Source organism: Osmia bicornis, chromosome 1 (genome assembly GCF_907164935.1).
Source record: "Osmia bicornis bicornis chromosome 1, iOsmBic2.1, whole genome shotgun sequence".
NCBI lineage: Eukaryota > Metazoa > Arthropoda > Insecta > Hymenoptera > Megachilidae > Osmia > Osmia bicornis.
In genome coordinates this window covers 6,132,828-6,150,060 of record NC_060216.1, presented here as the reverse complement: position 1 = coordinate 6,150,060, position 17,233 = coordinate 6,132,828, and the positions used below count along the sequence as shown (strand labels likewise).

General features: G+C 45.2%; 1 protein-coding gene across 8 annotated transcripts in view; it reads left to right on the top strand.

The window, feature by feature from the left end:
* The window catches only part of LOC114882124 (AF4/FMR2 family member lilli), a 105,272-nt gene that overhangs the window by 53,975 nt on the left and 34,064 nt on the right, over window positions 1-17,233 (top strand). For all 8 annotated transcript variants that reach the window (XM_029199015.2, XM_029199012.2, XM_029199005.2 and 5 more), the window contains 2 exons: window positions 11,101-11,625; window positions 13,950-14,009. In XM_029199015.2, the coding sequence (XP_029054848.2) occupies window positions 11,101-11,625; window positions 13,950-14,009 (585 nt within the window). The remainder of the gene's footprint in view (window positions 1-11,100; window positions 11,626-13,949; window positions 14,010-17,233) is intronic.

Sequence of the window (17,233 nt, the reverse complement as noted above, 5' to 3'; positions counted from 1 at the left end):
TTCGTACTCTCCCTCTGTTCTTTGTTATCGCTCATCTCGTTTGCACCATTTTCGCGTCTTTTCAAATTCGATCGTAAATTGGGAATGAAAAATTTCCAGATGATAAAGTGGGATTCTCGTATTTGTGGAATTTACAGGAAATCTCATAAACCTTCACCAGCATCTGCATCCCCTAATCTGTTTCTAATGCCATTGTCGCGTCTCTATTCTGGTCGTTACGAGGCTACGTTGGTATTCCTGCTACGCGGGTTATCGTGCCATCGCTATAGACATCATCCCGTTAATTAAATTACTAATCAAGCGTTTGTCGTGGCGATTAAACCGTGACATTTGCAATTTTACGCTCGATCGTGTGTTCCCTATTGGAAATTTTCAAATACCCACTTATAAATTTGAGCCGTACTTCACCTAATTACGCAAGGAATAATTGATTTTATTAATTTGACGAGAAACCGTTTACACACGAGGTACAAGATACTCGACGTGTCGGTTCAGTGTACCTAGGTCGGATCGAAGGGGTTAATTAGCCAGTAGATCGCTTCTGCTCGACCGGATGCGTTCGCAATCTCTTGGAACTTTCGCAGCGTGCGTGACCGCCATATGCACGCGTGTAACCCGTTGGTATTTAGCGTAATTTATTAAACCAGCCACCGTGCTGGGTTAGCCTCTCGAATTCGCTTTGACCGTGCCACGCGCGTAGCAGCGTGGGTATGGGTGGAGCGGAGCAGGACGTTCAGTGGCTAAAATACACACCCACGAACACACGAGCAGACTAACACAAACGTACACACACGTAGCTAGCAGTTACACACAAAGAGAACAACCCTGGCTTTCACGGCGGGGGGTGGTATGACGGAATCAATACCGGTGTGTGAGAGGGTGGGATAATGCGGTGGCTTGACGAGAGTTGTAGCTAGTAAAGGGGAAAAGGGACAGAAAGAGAGTGGAACAGGGGGGAAAGGGGTGGGCTGGTAAAGTCGATGGACGGGGGTGGAACGGCGGGTGTACGAAGGAAGAAACGACGAGAAGAGAAGGAACCGGAAAGAGAGAAGAGAACCGGAGGACTAGCAGAGGAAATAAACAATGGGTCCCGGCTGGTAAGCCACGTTCACTGGTACACGCTGCGCTGGAAAATTACCTACGATACTGGATAATGGAGAGACAGAAGAGAACAGTGTCCGTAACCATCTTCCACGATCGGCGCGGCTATTCTTCTTGCCTCTTACCTTTTTTCTTTTCACTCTTCTTCTTCCGCTTTCTCTTTATTGGCAAATAATAATCGTCGAGCATTATGGAAGCGAAACGGTCCATTTTCGCGGCCGTCTCGCGAATACACCGAATGGAATGGTGAACGATCACGATCCGACGATATTGAAAGAGGATGGACGAATAAATGAACGGAACGGTTCGTAATTTCAGCGTTAAGCCATCCCTTCCTATCTTCGTCTATTCGACGTAGCAATTTTGATTCACGGCGGAAAGAAATTATGCGTAACACCGCGAGATTGCACCGGTTCGAATGGATTCCTTCTTTCCTTTTTTATTTTTGCCGTTGGCTCTCTCTTTTTCTACCCCCTTGCGTTGTACGGGGGTATTTTTCTTCCGCGCGAGAGGCAACGATAATAATCGCATTACTCTAACCGAGCTCTGTTTTACATACACCCCCTCGACCGCGTATTAAAGAGAGTCCGTTCTAAATACGTTAATTTCGCGGTAAAATTATTCGGTATTCTCTGCTCTGTGAAAGGGACGAAAATAAAAAAATAAAAAAAAAAAGAAAAACAACGATGGAAATACAGGGAATGATTCCGCGTGGAAAAATAAGTTGAATGTGGATAATGAAATTTTTTTCGCACGAGGTTTCAAGAAAATTGATTTTCGTAGTCCTTCAAGTGCACGGGTAATTAACGCGTCGAGTACCATTGTGAAAATGGATGTGTGTTGCAAGGCACGTATATAAAACATTGTTGAGATTTTTCGTTCTAATCTCATTCATATAAATTATGATAATCTTTGCAGACATCAGCAGAATTTCAAAGTCATTTTCATTGTTTAATCAAGCCTTGTATGAAAACACGTTGCTCCACCTTTTCAACTTTCCTCTGCCGGAGGAATCACCCGTTACACGACACCCTGTATAATTGCTACGGCAATGCCATTGTACCGATGCATGCTCGCACACCGTGTACAAATAATCTCTCGTCCCCAGAGAAAAGGCTGTTTCCGTGTTTTTCCATCTCCTTATTTCCTGCGGCGGTTCATCGGCGTGCAATCTCGTTTCTTTTTCCCTGCGGTTCGTTATAAAGCCTGGTAATCCGGCGATATCTTAGTTTCCTCCTGCTTTCTCCTCTTGTTTCTTTTCATAAAATATCAAAAAGAAGATCTCTCTATAATATGGGTTGTCTTTGTTCATTTGAATGGATCATGTTCGAGGTAAATAGTTTACAAAAGCTGTTTGCTCGTGATGTACGCGTGCAAGTCGATGGAAGTACGATCAGGAAGGCCAGGTTGAGAGGTGGACGATGCCAGGGGTTAATTAATCGCACCCTTGGCACGAGTCCACCGTTCGAATTTAGTCGTAGCAGCCGCTTAACCTCGGTAATGTCTGTCGTGAATTTAGGTAATTTTCACGCTACACGCACCCCTTCTTCCCTACTTTGACGTCGTGTCTCGTGGTATCTTTCTCTCTTTTTAATTTCGTACGACCTGATTTCTTATAGGATGCACTCTTGGTAGATAAAGTTATCAGACAGTTCCGATGAAGATATGAAACGATAAAAAAAAGAGCAATCTAGTTAGTTTGAAATAAGTTAAATTAAAGTTGATTGAAACCGCTGTGAATAGGAACAGCGAGTTGAGCAGAGCCGATTGATCAATCCCGATTACCATGTTCAACAGCGGCCGACCATGCACATTCGTTGTGCATAATGATTCCCCGATCACACGCGCACAACGAAAACGCAAAAGTGTGTCAAGTTTGCCCGTGTCCTCGAGCATCGATTGACCTACTGACACGCGATCGGATCGAGAAGAAAAAGAAAAAAAAATGTATTTCGCGGCCTCTCCTTCGCGACAGAGCAAAGATAAGCTCCTTGTTTCTCTTAAGAAGAAAAGAAATAGTTTATTGATGCGATGGAAATAGGAGTGCAGACATTTGAATGAATTGTAAGTCAGTGTTTCGAAGGTCGCGCGCACCCCTCTCGTCAGTCGAAGAGGAATATCGAAAGAAAAGACACGCGTTTGGAATAATTAGCGGGCGAGAGGCCGATAGAAGCGTATGCGTCGCGGAAGTGCACGTCAGCCTATTAGTTCCGGCGACTGATTCCTGTTACTTAACGTTCTCGTTAGGGCAGGGCTTCCTTCGTTACAATCTACACGCGGCTGTTAGGTAACTAGCTGCTTCAGTCGCGTCGATCATCCTCGCGAGCATGAGCCCGTGAGCCGCTTATCCCGATAGCTGGACAGGAAATTGATCTTCCATCGAATCGAAACAACGGCTCGCTTCGAATCGTCGAACGAGGACAGGGGGTGGCATTGCCGTTGGAGCGTAAAAATAGAATCGTTAGCCGAGATGGAAACGGTGTGTGAACTTTGTTCGTTCGTGATTGACCCCACGAGTATCGTCACGGCGAATTATAAAGTATGTCATCGTGTGGTAGCGCACTGCAAAGGATGTGAATGACTCTATTTCGGTCGTACACGATACCCAAAGCGGGCGCGTTGCTATAAATACTAGGGCGGAGGGGAGTGTAATTTCGTTCGCCTTCTCCTTCGCAGAGCCACCCCATTCGATTTTGCTTATAGATGTCTGTAGTCCGTAGCCCGTAGTCTGGCGTCTGGAGGTTACGCAAGGATAGGATACCGAGGTGAAACATTTCGAAGGGTGCTCAAGAAGGTTCAAGGATAGAGTAAGATGTATACCGTGCTCGTAAAAGTTGACGGTCAAATTGATACTTATAACGTGTTTAACGAGCTGGCTTTATATTCGAAAATCCTTTGCTTGTCGTTTGAGTGCCGCGACTCGATACATACGCGATCATTTCTATTGTAACCATCAACGCGTTAACATACCGTATTCCAGTTAAATCACAAATTTCACGAACACTCTTTATATACATATCCATGGTTGGTGAGACAAAGTAAGGGTGCAAAAGGGTGAAGAAGGAGAAGGAGGAGGAGAAGAAGAAGAGCAGTAGACTCGATGAAAAACGAGGAGAGTGCGGTGTCTGTGCGCGAAAAGGGGGATGATGGTAGAGCGACGTAGGGGTTGGTGACGCTAGCAGCCAGAGTATGGAACGAGTTAACGGGTGAGAGGAAGGGTAAAAGGGAGTGGAAAAGGACGAAGGACGTCGCGGAGAGGAGAACGTCGCCCGGTCATGGACCGAGGTGGTTGGGTTAGGGTGGTGGTACGAAGTTGGTGGCGGAGAAAGAGGAGAATCGAGAGAATGAGGAGAATATGGAGGTGGAGGTTGGTGTCGTTGACGAGAGACTGGTGTAGAAAGGGGGTGAAAAATAATCGTGGATGAGCGAAGCGCCGATGGATGGAGACGACGACGGGGTACTTTTCATCTCGGCATTACCGTGATTAGTAACTCCGCTACTTGGCTGCGCTCTGTCGTTCGTAATTTTTGTTTCTTTTTCGGGAATTAAACCGTACGACGAAAACGAACCGTCGACTGGCAAACATTTAATCTTTTAATGTTCGCGCCACGGTATGGTATGGAACGGAATGGCTGATCATTCTTATTTTTATACTCGATTTTTTGTCCCTGCGATGATAGCCTTTTTTGTTGCTGACATATTTTTATCAACGTGATACAACTCAATTGCGGTTAGAGTCAGGTTTATGAACGTCACCCTGTAGAATCGACCACAATGCCGTTCGTTTCGATTAACGTTTTCATACTCCCTTTACCTTGGACGGCTGATCTCCCGAGGGAAAGATCGGGAAGACTAATTAAACGAACGAGGCGGGAAACGTGACGCGCTATTGTCAAGGATATCCGTTTCTTTTTCGACTCGAACTGGTTCGAGTTTGATTCCAGAGGCTTAGCCTTAGCCTTAGCGACGATGTAAAACGATGAAAAGATTATGGATATAGGAGCGAGCCGATATATGACTCGGCGCTGGGAGAAACAAAACCGCTTATAGCAGGACGATAAATCAGTTTCGAGCGTCGAACGTAAAGCATAGAAGGGATTCCATGGGGTTAGCAATCATGGTCCGTGGAGAGAAACAAACGGGCCACTCATCATTGTGCCACCGTACATTCGCTACTAAAGCGGTGCAAACTCTTGCCCACGGCTTTGCTTCATGATCGGACGAATTTCAAATACTCGAATAATTAACAATTCTTCGTTTACGTGTTCCATATTGTAAAAACTAGATCTGTCTTCTTCTAAGGATCATTTTATTCAAAGATTGCAATTACCTAAGTTATTTATCGTACGTTCAGACACAGTATCGAAACGGGTGAAATCGATCAGACGGTTTCGACGTGTTACTACTTGATTTTTTGCTACGATTCGGGCTCGTTCGCGTAGGAGTTTCGGGAACGTAGGAGTAACAGGTGGTAATAGCATTCGCACACAATCGTAATGTAGGTACTTTGACGACGACCATTCAGCTCGTCTCCTTACTAACAGTCTGACGGTCTCGCGCTCTTCGTGCAAGTGTTTGAGAAGCTTGTCCCGCGTATCGAGATGTCTCGAAGTGCTATCTCCAAGGAGGGTCATCGCAAGAAGATCCTCTCCCAGTGTGATCTCGACTAAACATCGAATACCAGACTGCTCCTTATTGAATCCTCCGTGTTGCTTATCCCAGACCGCGGGACGTGATAACCGAGTAGAATTACCGTCTTGTTTCTGGAAAATCGGCTATACGATAAATTTGCTAAAAATATCAGGAGTTTTCAAAGTTTAACAAATCCGTCGTATAAGTAATTCGAAATTTTACAGCTGTCGGATCGCTTGAAAGTTTCCATTGAATACTCAGCTGCGTTCTCCACCCCTGGCTTGTCGTCGGGAAATTTATTTCGCGAGCGCGACGACGAACGTCGGGGTGAATGTTATCGAGAGGCAAGGGAACAAAAAAAGGAGCGTTGTTGAAAATCGACGCGTCGGGAATTATGTCGAGAGTAACGGGTTGGCGAGAAAGAGAGCGAGAGGGAGGGAGAAGAGAAGGCTTTTGAAGCGCGGAAATTTATTCTGCGCACCGGATTTCAGCCGGAACGCGCGTTCAACGTTTCATTTCGGGGAAACAAATGGAAACGTCTGGACGATGTTGGCCAGACCAGACGTTCCGCCATCGGGAACAGCGTGTCGGGCGACAGCAAATAGCCCCAAAGCGTTCGAATCGTGCTTTCTCTTCTCTGCCGATCGCGCTTTTGCCAACCAACCATACCCAGCCGGTTCTCTTGTCGCCGCACCAATTTGATTGCTTCTCCACCAGTGACAGGTAATACCTTCGCGAGCGTTGTCGCGAAATCCCGAACTCCGTTAAACACCGCGCGGCCAATATTCCTTGGCGTTTTTCCAACATTTTTCCGCGACGAAAACTTGTTAAACGTCCCAACGAAACCATCTTTCATGCTCGAGTAGAATTTTATACGATTTATCGGTATTTCACTTGACTAATATTTGTAATTTTAATGTATGTAATTAATTCGAGTAGATTAAATTTCATAGCACCGTTACACCGGTTCACCGTTAACCCCATCAAGGTAGCGAACGCGTTAATACACACGATTGATATCGTTCAAGTTCAGCGTGTGGTCTACTATGGAAATCGTGCATACATATATTCAAAGTTGAAAGGGGGTTAAAGGGCGCGGCGATTGTTCGGTATAGTCCCGAATTGAATTTGTAGCGAAACGGATTGCAGGGAACAAAATATTTGTGGTAGACGCGCAATTAACTTGACGAGCTGAAAATAGGGGTTGAGAGATGGGAAAGGGGAAGGGGTGATGGCAAGAGAAAAGGTAGACGAATATACGTATAGAGGTTGCTTACCTTCGCGAGTCACTGCTCGACGAGCACATAGAACGCAGTCGTCGGTCGGTTAATGCGAATTTCACGTGCATAGAAGAAAAGAGAAAGAGAGAAAGGGAACAGGCGAACCGCAGGAAGCGATGCCAGGCACGTAGCATTTTAAAATGGCAAGGGAGCGAGAGGAAAGGGCGTTGCGCAGACGACAGCGTTTCGTCCTTCGTGCGAGTAAAAGCTCCGACGACTTTTTGCCTTTTCCCGTCCGTGTCTATACTCCTTTCCAACCCTTTCTTTTGCTTTCCTTCTCTCCTTTTTTTTCACTCGACCACCGCGCTGGCCACTGCTCGCTGCTCGCGTTTTCCCACCCCTTTCGATTGCATCGTATTTCCGTTTCTTTCGGGGGGGCGTAAAGAGAAGAACAAACAACGCTTACAGGCCGAGAATACCTTTTATTATAGCATCGCACACGATTGAATCGCTCGAAAATTCGCAACACAAGTGGAGGGAATGTTTGTCAACGGTCCGCGAAACGGTATTACGGCAATCCCTAAAGGTGACGTAATCTTCGTTTTCAATTACATCCGGCCAAACGAAGATTCTCCGCGTGCAATTTACGTTGCCAGTCTCACCGTGTATTATTTCGCGGCGGAATGGAGCTTTCAGCCGCGAAGCAGCTGTCAGACGGAGGCAGCCGAGTGGAAAGAGAATTTCTGAGAGGCGACCTACGAACACGATAGCAGTAGTCGTTCTGAACGGTTGGCAACTGCATCTACGCCAATCGGGCTATCTTTGTTTCCCGTTGAAAGCTACCTTGTTCCACTAACGGCAACAAGAAAGGACTTGCATACGCGTGGCTCGTGTGTAACCTCAAACCGGCCATCCACCTGGCTCCGTATATGAATTTTTCTCTTTTTCACCTTGTCTCTTCGATCAGATGCCTCGTTCTCCTTCATCACGAGTCTGTTTCGATCTTCGAAACTTTCTAAAACCTTCGTTAAGATCGTTAAATCATCGTTTTGATGTTAGCTTTGTTGTCACTGAAGACGTTATTTAAGAAGACGAGGTGTTAATAGTCCGAGGAATCATACAATCGCGTATCTTGTTACAATTTCTCGAATATGTAAATGCTTGCCGTCCACAGCAGCGAGCTGTAACGGTAAAAGATGATATTTTTCCCTGTTACGATTTGCCTTTTTCTCCTTCTTCCCTCGTTTCTCTTGGAGTCGTTGTCCATTACGCTTGCATGTATGCGCGTGCAGAGGGAAACCCGAGGATATAACGATGGCAAGGTGGGTCGTTTAAATCCCTCTTCATCCCCCGGCGTATCGCAACTCCGACGATATTTCATTCCTTGCGGTGTACTGCACCCGTTCCGCATAATATCAAAGGGAAGCTCGAAAGCTCGAAAGAACAGAATGACTCCGGACGAAAATCCTTCCAAGCAAGAAACTCTTCTCGTGCATCGACCGCTGAATTTTCCGGCTAACGTTTCTGGCCTACAAACCTCTTCTTATTCCTATTCTACCCTTTTGAAATCATAAAAGTGTACTCTTTATAATTTTTTTTTCTTTTTTTTAATTACTATTTATCGAAACTGGCTTTATCGATTATTGAAATTCATTTTGATTACGCAAACGCGACGAAGCAGATACGTAGGTTGTCGGAGTCGGTCGAATTTCTTTGGACGTAAGAAGCTTAGCCCGGACGACGAGGATGGTGGGTGGCCTAGTTTTTCCAAGCTTTTCTGTCACCGTTGAAAGAGCGCTCGCGTTTGATCGTCTTTTTTTTGCCGTGTTGGATTCTTTTGTGCTCTTTCGGAGCAGCAGCGTAAAAAGACGCGTCTTGCTCGCCATTTTCATCGGGAGAACCATTTACAAACGTGTCCAGCCGCGAAGAAAGCTGGATTGTCGCGTAATAGTTACAAGTGGATCGTTCAAAATTGATATGTAATTTCGTGATTATTTTCTCGCCGGTTCGTTCGACGAAACGAATCGTAGTGTCGAGAGCGTTAAAAGAGTACGGTCGCTAATTTTGGAGCCGAGGCACGAAACCAAATTTTCTCGTGACGCGTTGCTAGCGAGGTAAGCAATCTTTGGCCATGCTTTACACACGTACAAGCAACGTTATTCGTCGCGCTTCGCTTGCCAACTGCCGAGGCTCTCTTACTCCCTCGCTTTGCTTCTATTTTCCTGCCGGCATAAGACGGCCATTAAATAAAGTTTCACCCTTGCAGCGCTACTCTTCTTCCCACCGTATTTTCTGCTCTTCTCAACTTCTTCTTCTTAACCAAGACGAAGCCGTATCGTATTTTCTTTTTTTTCTTCTTTTTCTTATCCTTCTACTCCCAGAAGAAATCTACGCGGCGTCCTTGATTAAAACTCATCGAACGTCCTCTTGTTAATTCACTCGGATCGTGGCCGATTTACTTTTTTAAACGACCATCAATCTGTCCCTTTACGAGACACGCTGGAGAACCACGAGAAAAATAATCCGTCGACTCGGTAATAGAAAGTGTACTGTCGGAATAGTATTCCCAGTATCGAACAGGTGCCTTATTCGAAACAAAAGCAGAAATTTGTGATCACGTTCCAATGTTGGAACAGTCAACAGCAGTTTCGACATAAAGAACATGGTTACGTAGCGAAGTTCAATAGAACTTTCTGGCTCGTTTCTATTTTATAAAAGGCAATCGAGCCAGGAATTTGTTGCTTCTTACCGCATAGATCAACGATTCGAGTAGAGCGAGTGGTTAGCGGAATTTGTGGGAATTTGCGTCGGAACCAGGTGGGTTCGATGTTAACGACGCGGTGCTTGCGTTACGAGCGCCTATATTCGCGTGTTTTACGATGTCTTCTTCGATGGTTTTACTGCGAACGAACGCGTTAGCTTAAACGACGGTGGACGACGATGATTAACGTTGAAAAGGGATGAGTTTTCGAAGCAAGAAATAGGAGGGAGGTCTAGCGAAAGAAGAGGCGCGAGGTCTGGCTGGAAGACCCTGACCTGGTCACCTAACCGTTCTTCTCTTTTTTTCTCACCATATCGCGTTTATGTCGTCTGAGTGCTCGGATCTTTCTCTGGCACGTAACTAACCAGACACTGTAGCCTTTTCTTCTCACAAAAAGACTGACCAAATCTTTGTTAGATCGAAGCTTTACGACTTGAGCGAAGTTGGACGATCTTCGTTTGATACTAAAAGACTCTTGTCTCGTTTAGTGATTCGGAAAAGGTTGGAAATCGAGGGTGTAGTCGTTTCCCATCGTTTTCTTCGCCCTTATCGATCCCTCGTTGTCTTCGAGGTTGGTCGATTAATCCTGTCGCTGGTCGGAGAGGAAAGCGAACGTAGTGGTCGCGAGCTTGGCTCGAATTAATGATTTTCTTCGAAAATTGCACTCTCCATCCACGATGCATCAGGTGCTCGTTAAAGAACCGGCTGGTAGCGATCGCGTTGGTTGTTCGCCGTTCGGTTAGAAAAAGGGTCCCGGTGTGAACAAATGGTACGTGATTTATAGCGCGCTCATTAATCACGTTAAGGTTTCCCCGTGCCTTCTCCGCCTCCTTATTAAACCACGATTTGATCTCATTGTCCCCGAAGACAAAGGCGGACGCGTCTGGATCATAAATGCGCACTCGAGCCTGTTGTCTTGTCTATTATTGTCACTACAACAATATGTAACCGGTGCGGTGTGGTGCGGTGTGTGCATCTCCGTCGAACACGAATCTCTCCTCGTGGAGAGAGGCATCGTCGTAAACTCGCTACCTACTGTTACGCCACATTAATTATGATTGCTTGTGTCCTACAATAACTTTGCTCTCCAGTTTCCACGATCTTCTCTGAAACGTTTACACCCGTGAAAGCTAATTTTCAGGAATAAACTTGAGGAATTTTTTGCAACGCCCCGCTTCTCCAGTAAGGGTAGATCGTTTAAATCGCCGAGAGTAATTAAGAGTTCTTTCTCAAATAGAATCCCTCGTAATCTTTTTATTCGAAGAGGTGATAACCTGTTTTATAAATACGCGATTAAATTCAGTTGCAATCAGGATCGAAATATTTCGCGTACTATGTTTATTGGACAACAATTTATTAATGATTCTTCGTTTTGAATGATTTCAGGTGAACCCTGATGCCCGGGACAGCACGACGCAGCAAATCCAATCTAAATTAGGCAACTATTCACTGGTGAAGCATCTGCTGGACGAGCCTAAACGGCTGATCGGTATCGAGGGTGTGCCACCGAGTCCAGCCCCATCCCCGTCACCCTCGTCCCTTCGAACGAGTTCCAGTTCGATCGGTACGAATTCCAGGAGCTCGCCGTCCTCCCAAGAATTCAAGAAACCCGGAGGACCGAGGACCAGCTCGTCTTCGTCCTCATCGTCGAGCCATCAACGTGGTGGTTTCGTGAAACCAGCCGACGGCAAGCCACCGTACGGTGGCAGGGGTGGTTACCCTGGCCAACCGGTGAAGCACGGGGGTAACAGCAACGATCATCGTAGCCACGGTTTATTACCCGCCAAAGGACCGCCCCCGAATTCACCCGGGAACGGTACGCTCGTTGGCAATTCGAATATCGGGAATTCCAACGGCGGTGGCAGGCTTCACTCTGCTGGCAACAGACTGTCCAGGTTAACTCTCGATAACGTGAGTATCGATTTCTATTGTTTCGTGCAACTACCGTCATTCCCAACCACTCCTCCGCGCCTTATTCTTATTTCGTTTCCGGCTTTAGGATACGAGAGTGTAAAACCCGCGCGAAAAAGGTATCGAGAGTGTATCTTGCAAGTGGACTGCGTTCCGAGAGTTACTCTCAGCACGGTATCCACTTGAGCAGGATAGAGTGGCGTTGAAAATTAGTCAAATGACAGCCATTCGCTAACCCCTCGGTAATCGTTTTATTAACTCTCCTCGATCGACTTTTCTTCACCCAATTTATCCATTTATTATCGAACATAACTGTGTAGCGTTTCGGTGCGGGAACAGAATCGTTGGTGCACTTGTTGCTCGGATCTAGTACTTTGATCGGTGTTTACGCGATGACAGAGCTTGGTGAAATTAGAAGATCGATCGCGTGGAAGATTGATCGAGAAATAATGGGGTGCTGTCGATATTAACCCTTCAGGTATTACGGGCTATTGTGGTGACTTTAGTTTTTATCCTCAATTGAGAGTTGCTAGGTAATCTCGTCGTTGTTTTCCTTTTTTTTCTATTTACTTCGCAAAATTGAAAATTTCAATAAAGAATATAATAGTAACCGTATGTTTGAAACCCGTGTACGAAACGGCGAAGCCGGGCACCGTTCGTCAAGGTTTAATCGGGGAGAAGCGACAATAAAGAGGTTATTAGGGTCTCTCGCGTTCCATCGAGCTGTACGTCGAGGGGGATGGTATTCGAGGAGAGCATCGCGGCGACAGGTTCGTTGACAGGAAACGAATTGCTTTTCAATGGAAATCCCGTTGGAGGAGTGTACACGAACGAGAAAGGGAATAGTGGGGGCGAGTTTGGTCGAGCCCTATTACCCGTGACTCCTCGAGGTGCAAATTTCATTGAGATTGACTATCGATCGAGTCTTCTTCGCCGATTCAGTCTCTGCCACCACGTTCTCCTCGAGAGTGCCTCTCTCTTGGTGTACTTATACAATTAGAGCTGGCTGTGGAGAAACGTCGACATCCTCTTTGCTCTATCGTACTCCGTGAAAATTCATTCCCCTGACGTTTCACCTTTCTTTTTTTTCTTTTCACCCTCTATTCTTCATCCGTCTCTTCTTCATCATTCTTCCCATTCCGCTTTCTTCTTTCTCCATTGTTCAATCGTTCGTTCACGAGTCGTTTGCCGTTCACCGTTCGTTGTCATCCGCGAAATTAGCTTGAAATTGCAGCTACCAAGTGGGAACGAAGAATGACACGCTGTTACGTTAAAAATTCTACGGGACATTTAAAAAATAATGGCCATAGGTTATATTATACCGTTTTGCCATACGTTTGGTAATCCCGGCGCGTTTAGTCCTCTCACCCTTATCGTTTTCAATCTTTCTCGGCTTGATTCACGCATTTTCTTCTCCCATTGTCTTGGTGTTTCCCTCTTAGAAATGACTACTCGACATTATGCTCGTAATAGCCCCGCAGCCGGCTGTCTCGACGCTCTTTTCAACGCCTCTTTTCCTCGAGAGAGCGTTGATTAATGATCGCTCGAGAGCTCGTGATAAATCGCGGAAAGGACTTCGCGAGAGTTTCAGCTACGCGAAAGAGAAAGAGTAAGAGAAAGAGAGATGCTGATTTGTCGTCGAAATCGAATCGTTTTAATTAACGCGTGCGCGCGTCGAACGAGTTTCGAGCCTCTGACTCGATTATCGTCGTTTAATTCCATCAACGCATTATTCGCTCGATTCTCGGGGAAAAAATGTACAGCTACTTGTAGAAGGAAACAAAGACATTCTTTCGGATATGTTTCAATTCCTATGTTGCGAAGTGACATTTAAATAAACTTTCTCGAGTATTAATTAACCATTCACGGTCGTGTGTCTGCTATTAAACCTGTATTCTAAGTCAACACACTTCGAGGAAAGAACAAATATCTTTTTACTTAAGAAAAATATTGTTTCGGAACGTGAGAATTAATTTACTTTCCACGAGTCATAATTTGTTGGTAGTAGAACACCCTTGCCTTAGGCAAATACGACTGTAAAGGGTTAATCTATTCAGATTGAAATGCACGAGTTTCCAAGGTATTGATTGCGAAAGGGTTTTGATAGTACTTGTTTGAAGTGGATGTTAACTAGTCGATGGCTGACTTGTAACTCACTGACAATGCTTCGAGATCCTGCGGGGATGTTGTTAGGGGTGGACTGGTCGGTTAAGTTGTCTAGCAAAGTGTTTTCGGTTCAGAAGGGGTCTCGGGTTAGCATACTTAATTGGATAGAAAAATTGTTAAAGAAATTAATTGATAGAAGATTTCTGTCGATGTTTCAGGGAACAAATTCGAGGCCTGGTCCCACCGAGAATTCGGCAGATGTAGAGAACATTTTGAAGGTGAGTAAACCATTAATATAATTATTTTTATTATTAAACGACAGTATTCTACTGTGTATAATGGTAAACGTGAAACTTTGTTACGAGTTTGACTGTCGTTCGAAGTTCAATCGATAAGTCAATTTTCTCGTCGATACAACGCTATCTGTCTCGCGGTTATATCGTGGCTGTTGTTGGATCAAATCGACCTATCGTTTCGGTCTGCTCGTATCGACTTTCGTCACCGTCGCTCGAGCGAACAATTTCGCACCCTTCGAGCACCGGAAACTTTGACGTCCATTAACCCTTTGTGCTCGGCAATTTTTTGCATCTTTGCTCTCTATAGCTGGGTATTAAATTGAAAGGAAATTGACGTATGAGCGTATATTGATCTTTCGAAAATTTTTAGAGGGTAAAATAGTGTGTAGCATTCGCGAAACTTTTTCAATTTCTAATCGAAAATAAAGGAACAAGGAGTGCGACGAAAGACGATCGATTCGTCAAAAAGTATTTAGCACAGGAACGATTAAAAGTGAAGAAAGTGGAGTTTGCGGTCTGTCGACCGATCATCGATTTTCTGACTAAACTTTCGATTAGTTTCATGGTCGTGTCCGTGGATTTACAGTCTCGAAATAACTCGAATCGAACTTATGCCTCAAGGATATACCTCTATAAATAGAGCGGTCGTTTTGACGTCGATTGAGTCGTCAAACAATTACTTTTTCCTGTGGAAATTCATCTCTGATACGTGGATATTCGTTGCAACGAATTAATAATTAACGTTTCCTGCTATCTTCCGTTTCTAATTATTCGCTTTGAAAAGGCTATCCGGCATCGCGATACGATCGAGTTCTCCGAGACAATGACACTTGATTGGTCATCTACTCCGAGCTACTCGAGACTGCGAGTCGATCGATGTCAGCCACGAGGATTCAATCTTTCCAGCACGAATAAATGATTATTCGTCGCGAGTGCCGTCTCGTGAACTCGTTTCCACCGGTGCGGTGCAGAGCATCGAATCTCTGATACACGTTGCAATCGGGTTGATAAACTGCCTGCTGACCTAGTTCTATTCGTGAATAGAGAATAATGATGGCACGGGAATAAATGGGTGTTGTGGGAGTCTAGGAATCTAGGATCTTCCGAACAGACGTCGACAAAATATCTGGATTCCTTAAAATGCTTATTGTTTTTTTTTTTAATTTTTTATTTTTTCGACGGCTCCTATATCTCACATGACAGTAAATTAAACGCGGATATCACGAGCCGATAATAGTATTTAGAGTGTAATCATGTAATACATTGTATTTCTTTAGCAGCTAATATCCGTGATTTTAACTCATCCGTATAACGAGATTTTCTATAGAACGGTTCTGGTTTCGGGCTCGATAAAAGCTGTCAGGGCTCACCAGCCTGCAGTGTTAATTTATGGACACGGCTTAACAGCGATTATCAGTGAATTGATATCATTATTGGGTTGCAATATTGTGACACGCTTGATCGAGTATCGAGATACAGTGCCGGCGATAAATGTCCTTGCGCATGTGTCCGCTGTCGATGGAACGCGATTAATACCTTGTCGATAGGTGTTGTAGGTCGCTAGGCCTTTTAGCTATGCCTCGGGAGAAAGACGAAATCCCTCGACATTTGCAGGATTAGATTTGATCCTGTCGAATGAATTTTCACTCGAGTGCCGCAGTAGAAAGAGCAGCGCATAGTCAGACGCAAGCATTTTGTCTTTTTAAATCTGAAAATCCAAATTTTGTGCTTCGAATTAGCCATTTAATTTGATCGGGATTGAACATTTCATTTCTTCATGAAATATGCCATCGGCATCGACGGAATCTGATGCGTGGGTCAAAGTTTGAGATTCACCAGAGAGCGGAGCATTCATTCGCAGTGTATCAGTGAAGGAGAGCGGTGGACGTAACCGTTCTCCAAGCTTTTCCACTTTCAGCTCGAATTTATGACGATAGCCAACGAGCAGCGGCCAGTTAGTGTTCTAGCTCTGGCCACGTCCTCTTCCCCCGGGTTTCCGTTGCATCCTCCTTCCACTTTGCTCTGGCCGTTTGGTATAGAAGCACCGTCGAGGCCCATGAATTATTCTCACGGCTCTGGCCGTGGGAAAATACGAGAGTTGCGCCAGTAGGCATCGTAAATGCGGCTGCTAATTGCGCTCTCCGACGACGACGACGACGACGACGACGACGACGACGACGACGACGATGACGACGACGACCACCATCGCCATCCTCCTATCTACTGACCTGCTCCTGAATATCACCTATTTTTAGTCACCGTTATCATTCAGGATGGGTCAAATTGAATACAAAATTTTCACTTCGTAGAATTCGAACGCTACTCTTGATAAGCGATGTTTTTATTAATTTCAAATATATTTATATCTCTACGGTTTTTATTTCTTCTATCCTTATGATCGTCTCTATTCGTCGCCGATTAATCGAGAGATTTTCAGCTTCCATTACGGTCGGCCGGACTAGCCGGCTAGCCTGCGGGGATATTTAGCGTGCAAACTCTTCCCTGACGATCGTCGTTGCCGCGTTCGAGCCTTTTTTTTGTAGCCAGCTTAAATTCGATTCCCGTGTAGCCTCCGATAAATCGCGGGTAATCCACTTTTCGTGCGAGCACGGCTCGTCGGCCTCCGCTTTCGATCCACGAAACTACTTCGGTATCTATGGAGATTTCGATCCACGTTTCATGCTACCTTGCTTCTTTTCTTTTTACGTTTTCGTCGAGCGTAAGCGTGGCTCGTAGCGTATAATGCGAAGACAATTAGGCCGAGTTAATAGGGTTAATTTGAGGTTGATCGAGTTAACTAGCAGCCGAACACTCGGCTCGACCTGTTCCCTGTCTTCAGGCTACGCAGCTAAGAAGATTTTCTTAGGAAGTTTCATAGTTGTCAGGATTGAATATAAGTTGCAAATTTTCCATAGTAACAGAAAAAAAAGAATTAAAATGTATTACTTTGCAATTTGAGGTTTTATTTTCAAGTAGTTGAAGCGTTTGACTTTCGAGATGGTCTGTTTGAACAGAGTGCATCAGCGATTGTATAAAAGTAATCGAGCCAAAAACTTTCGGACTTTACTACTACGTACATTTGGAGAGGATACGTTGGATGGGGATTGAAAGGGGTGGGTGGCACTCGTTGCATCGAGCTCTGTCGAGTGCAACGTCGAAGGGAAAGAGCAAGTGCATCGCGCAAGTGCAGTCCCACGAGTCCTCTC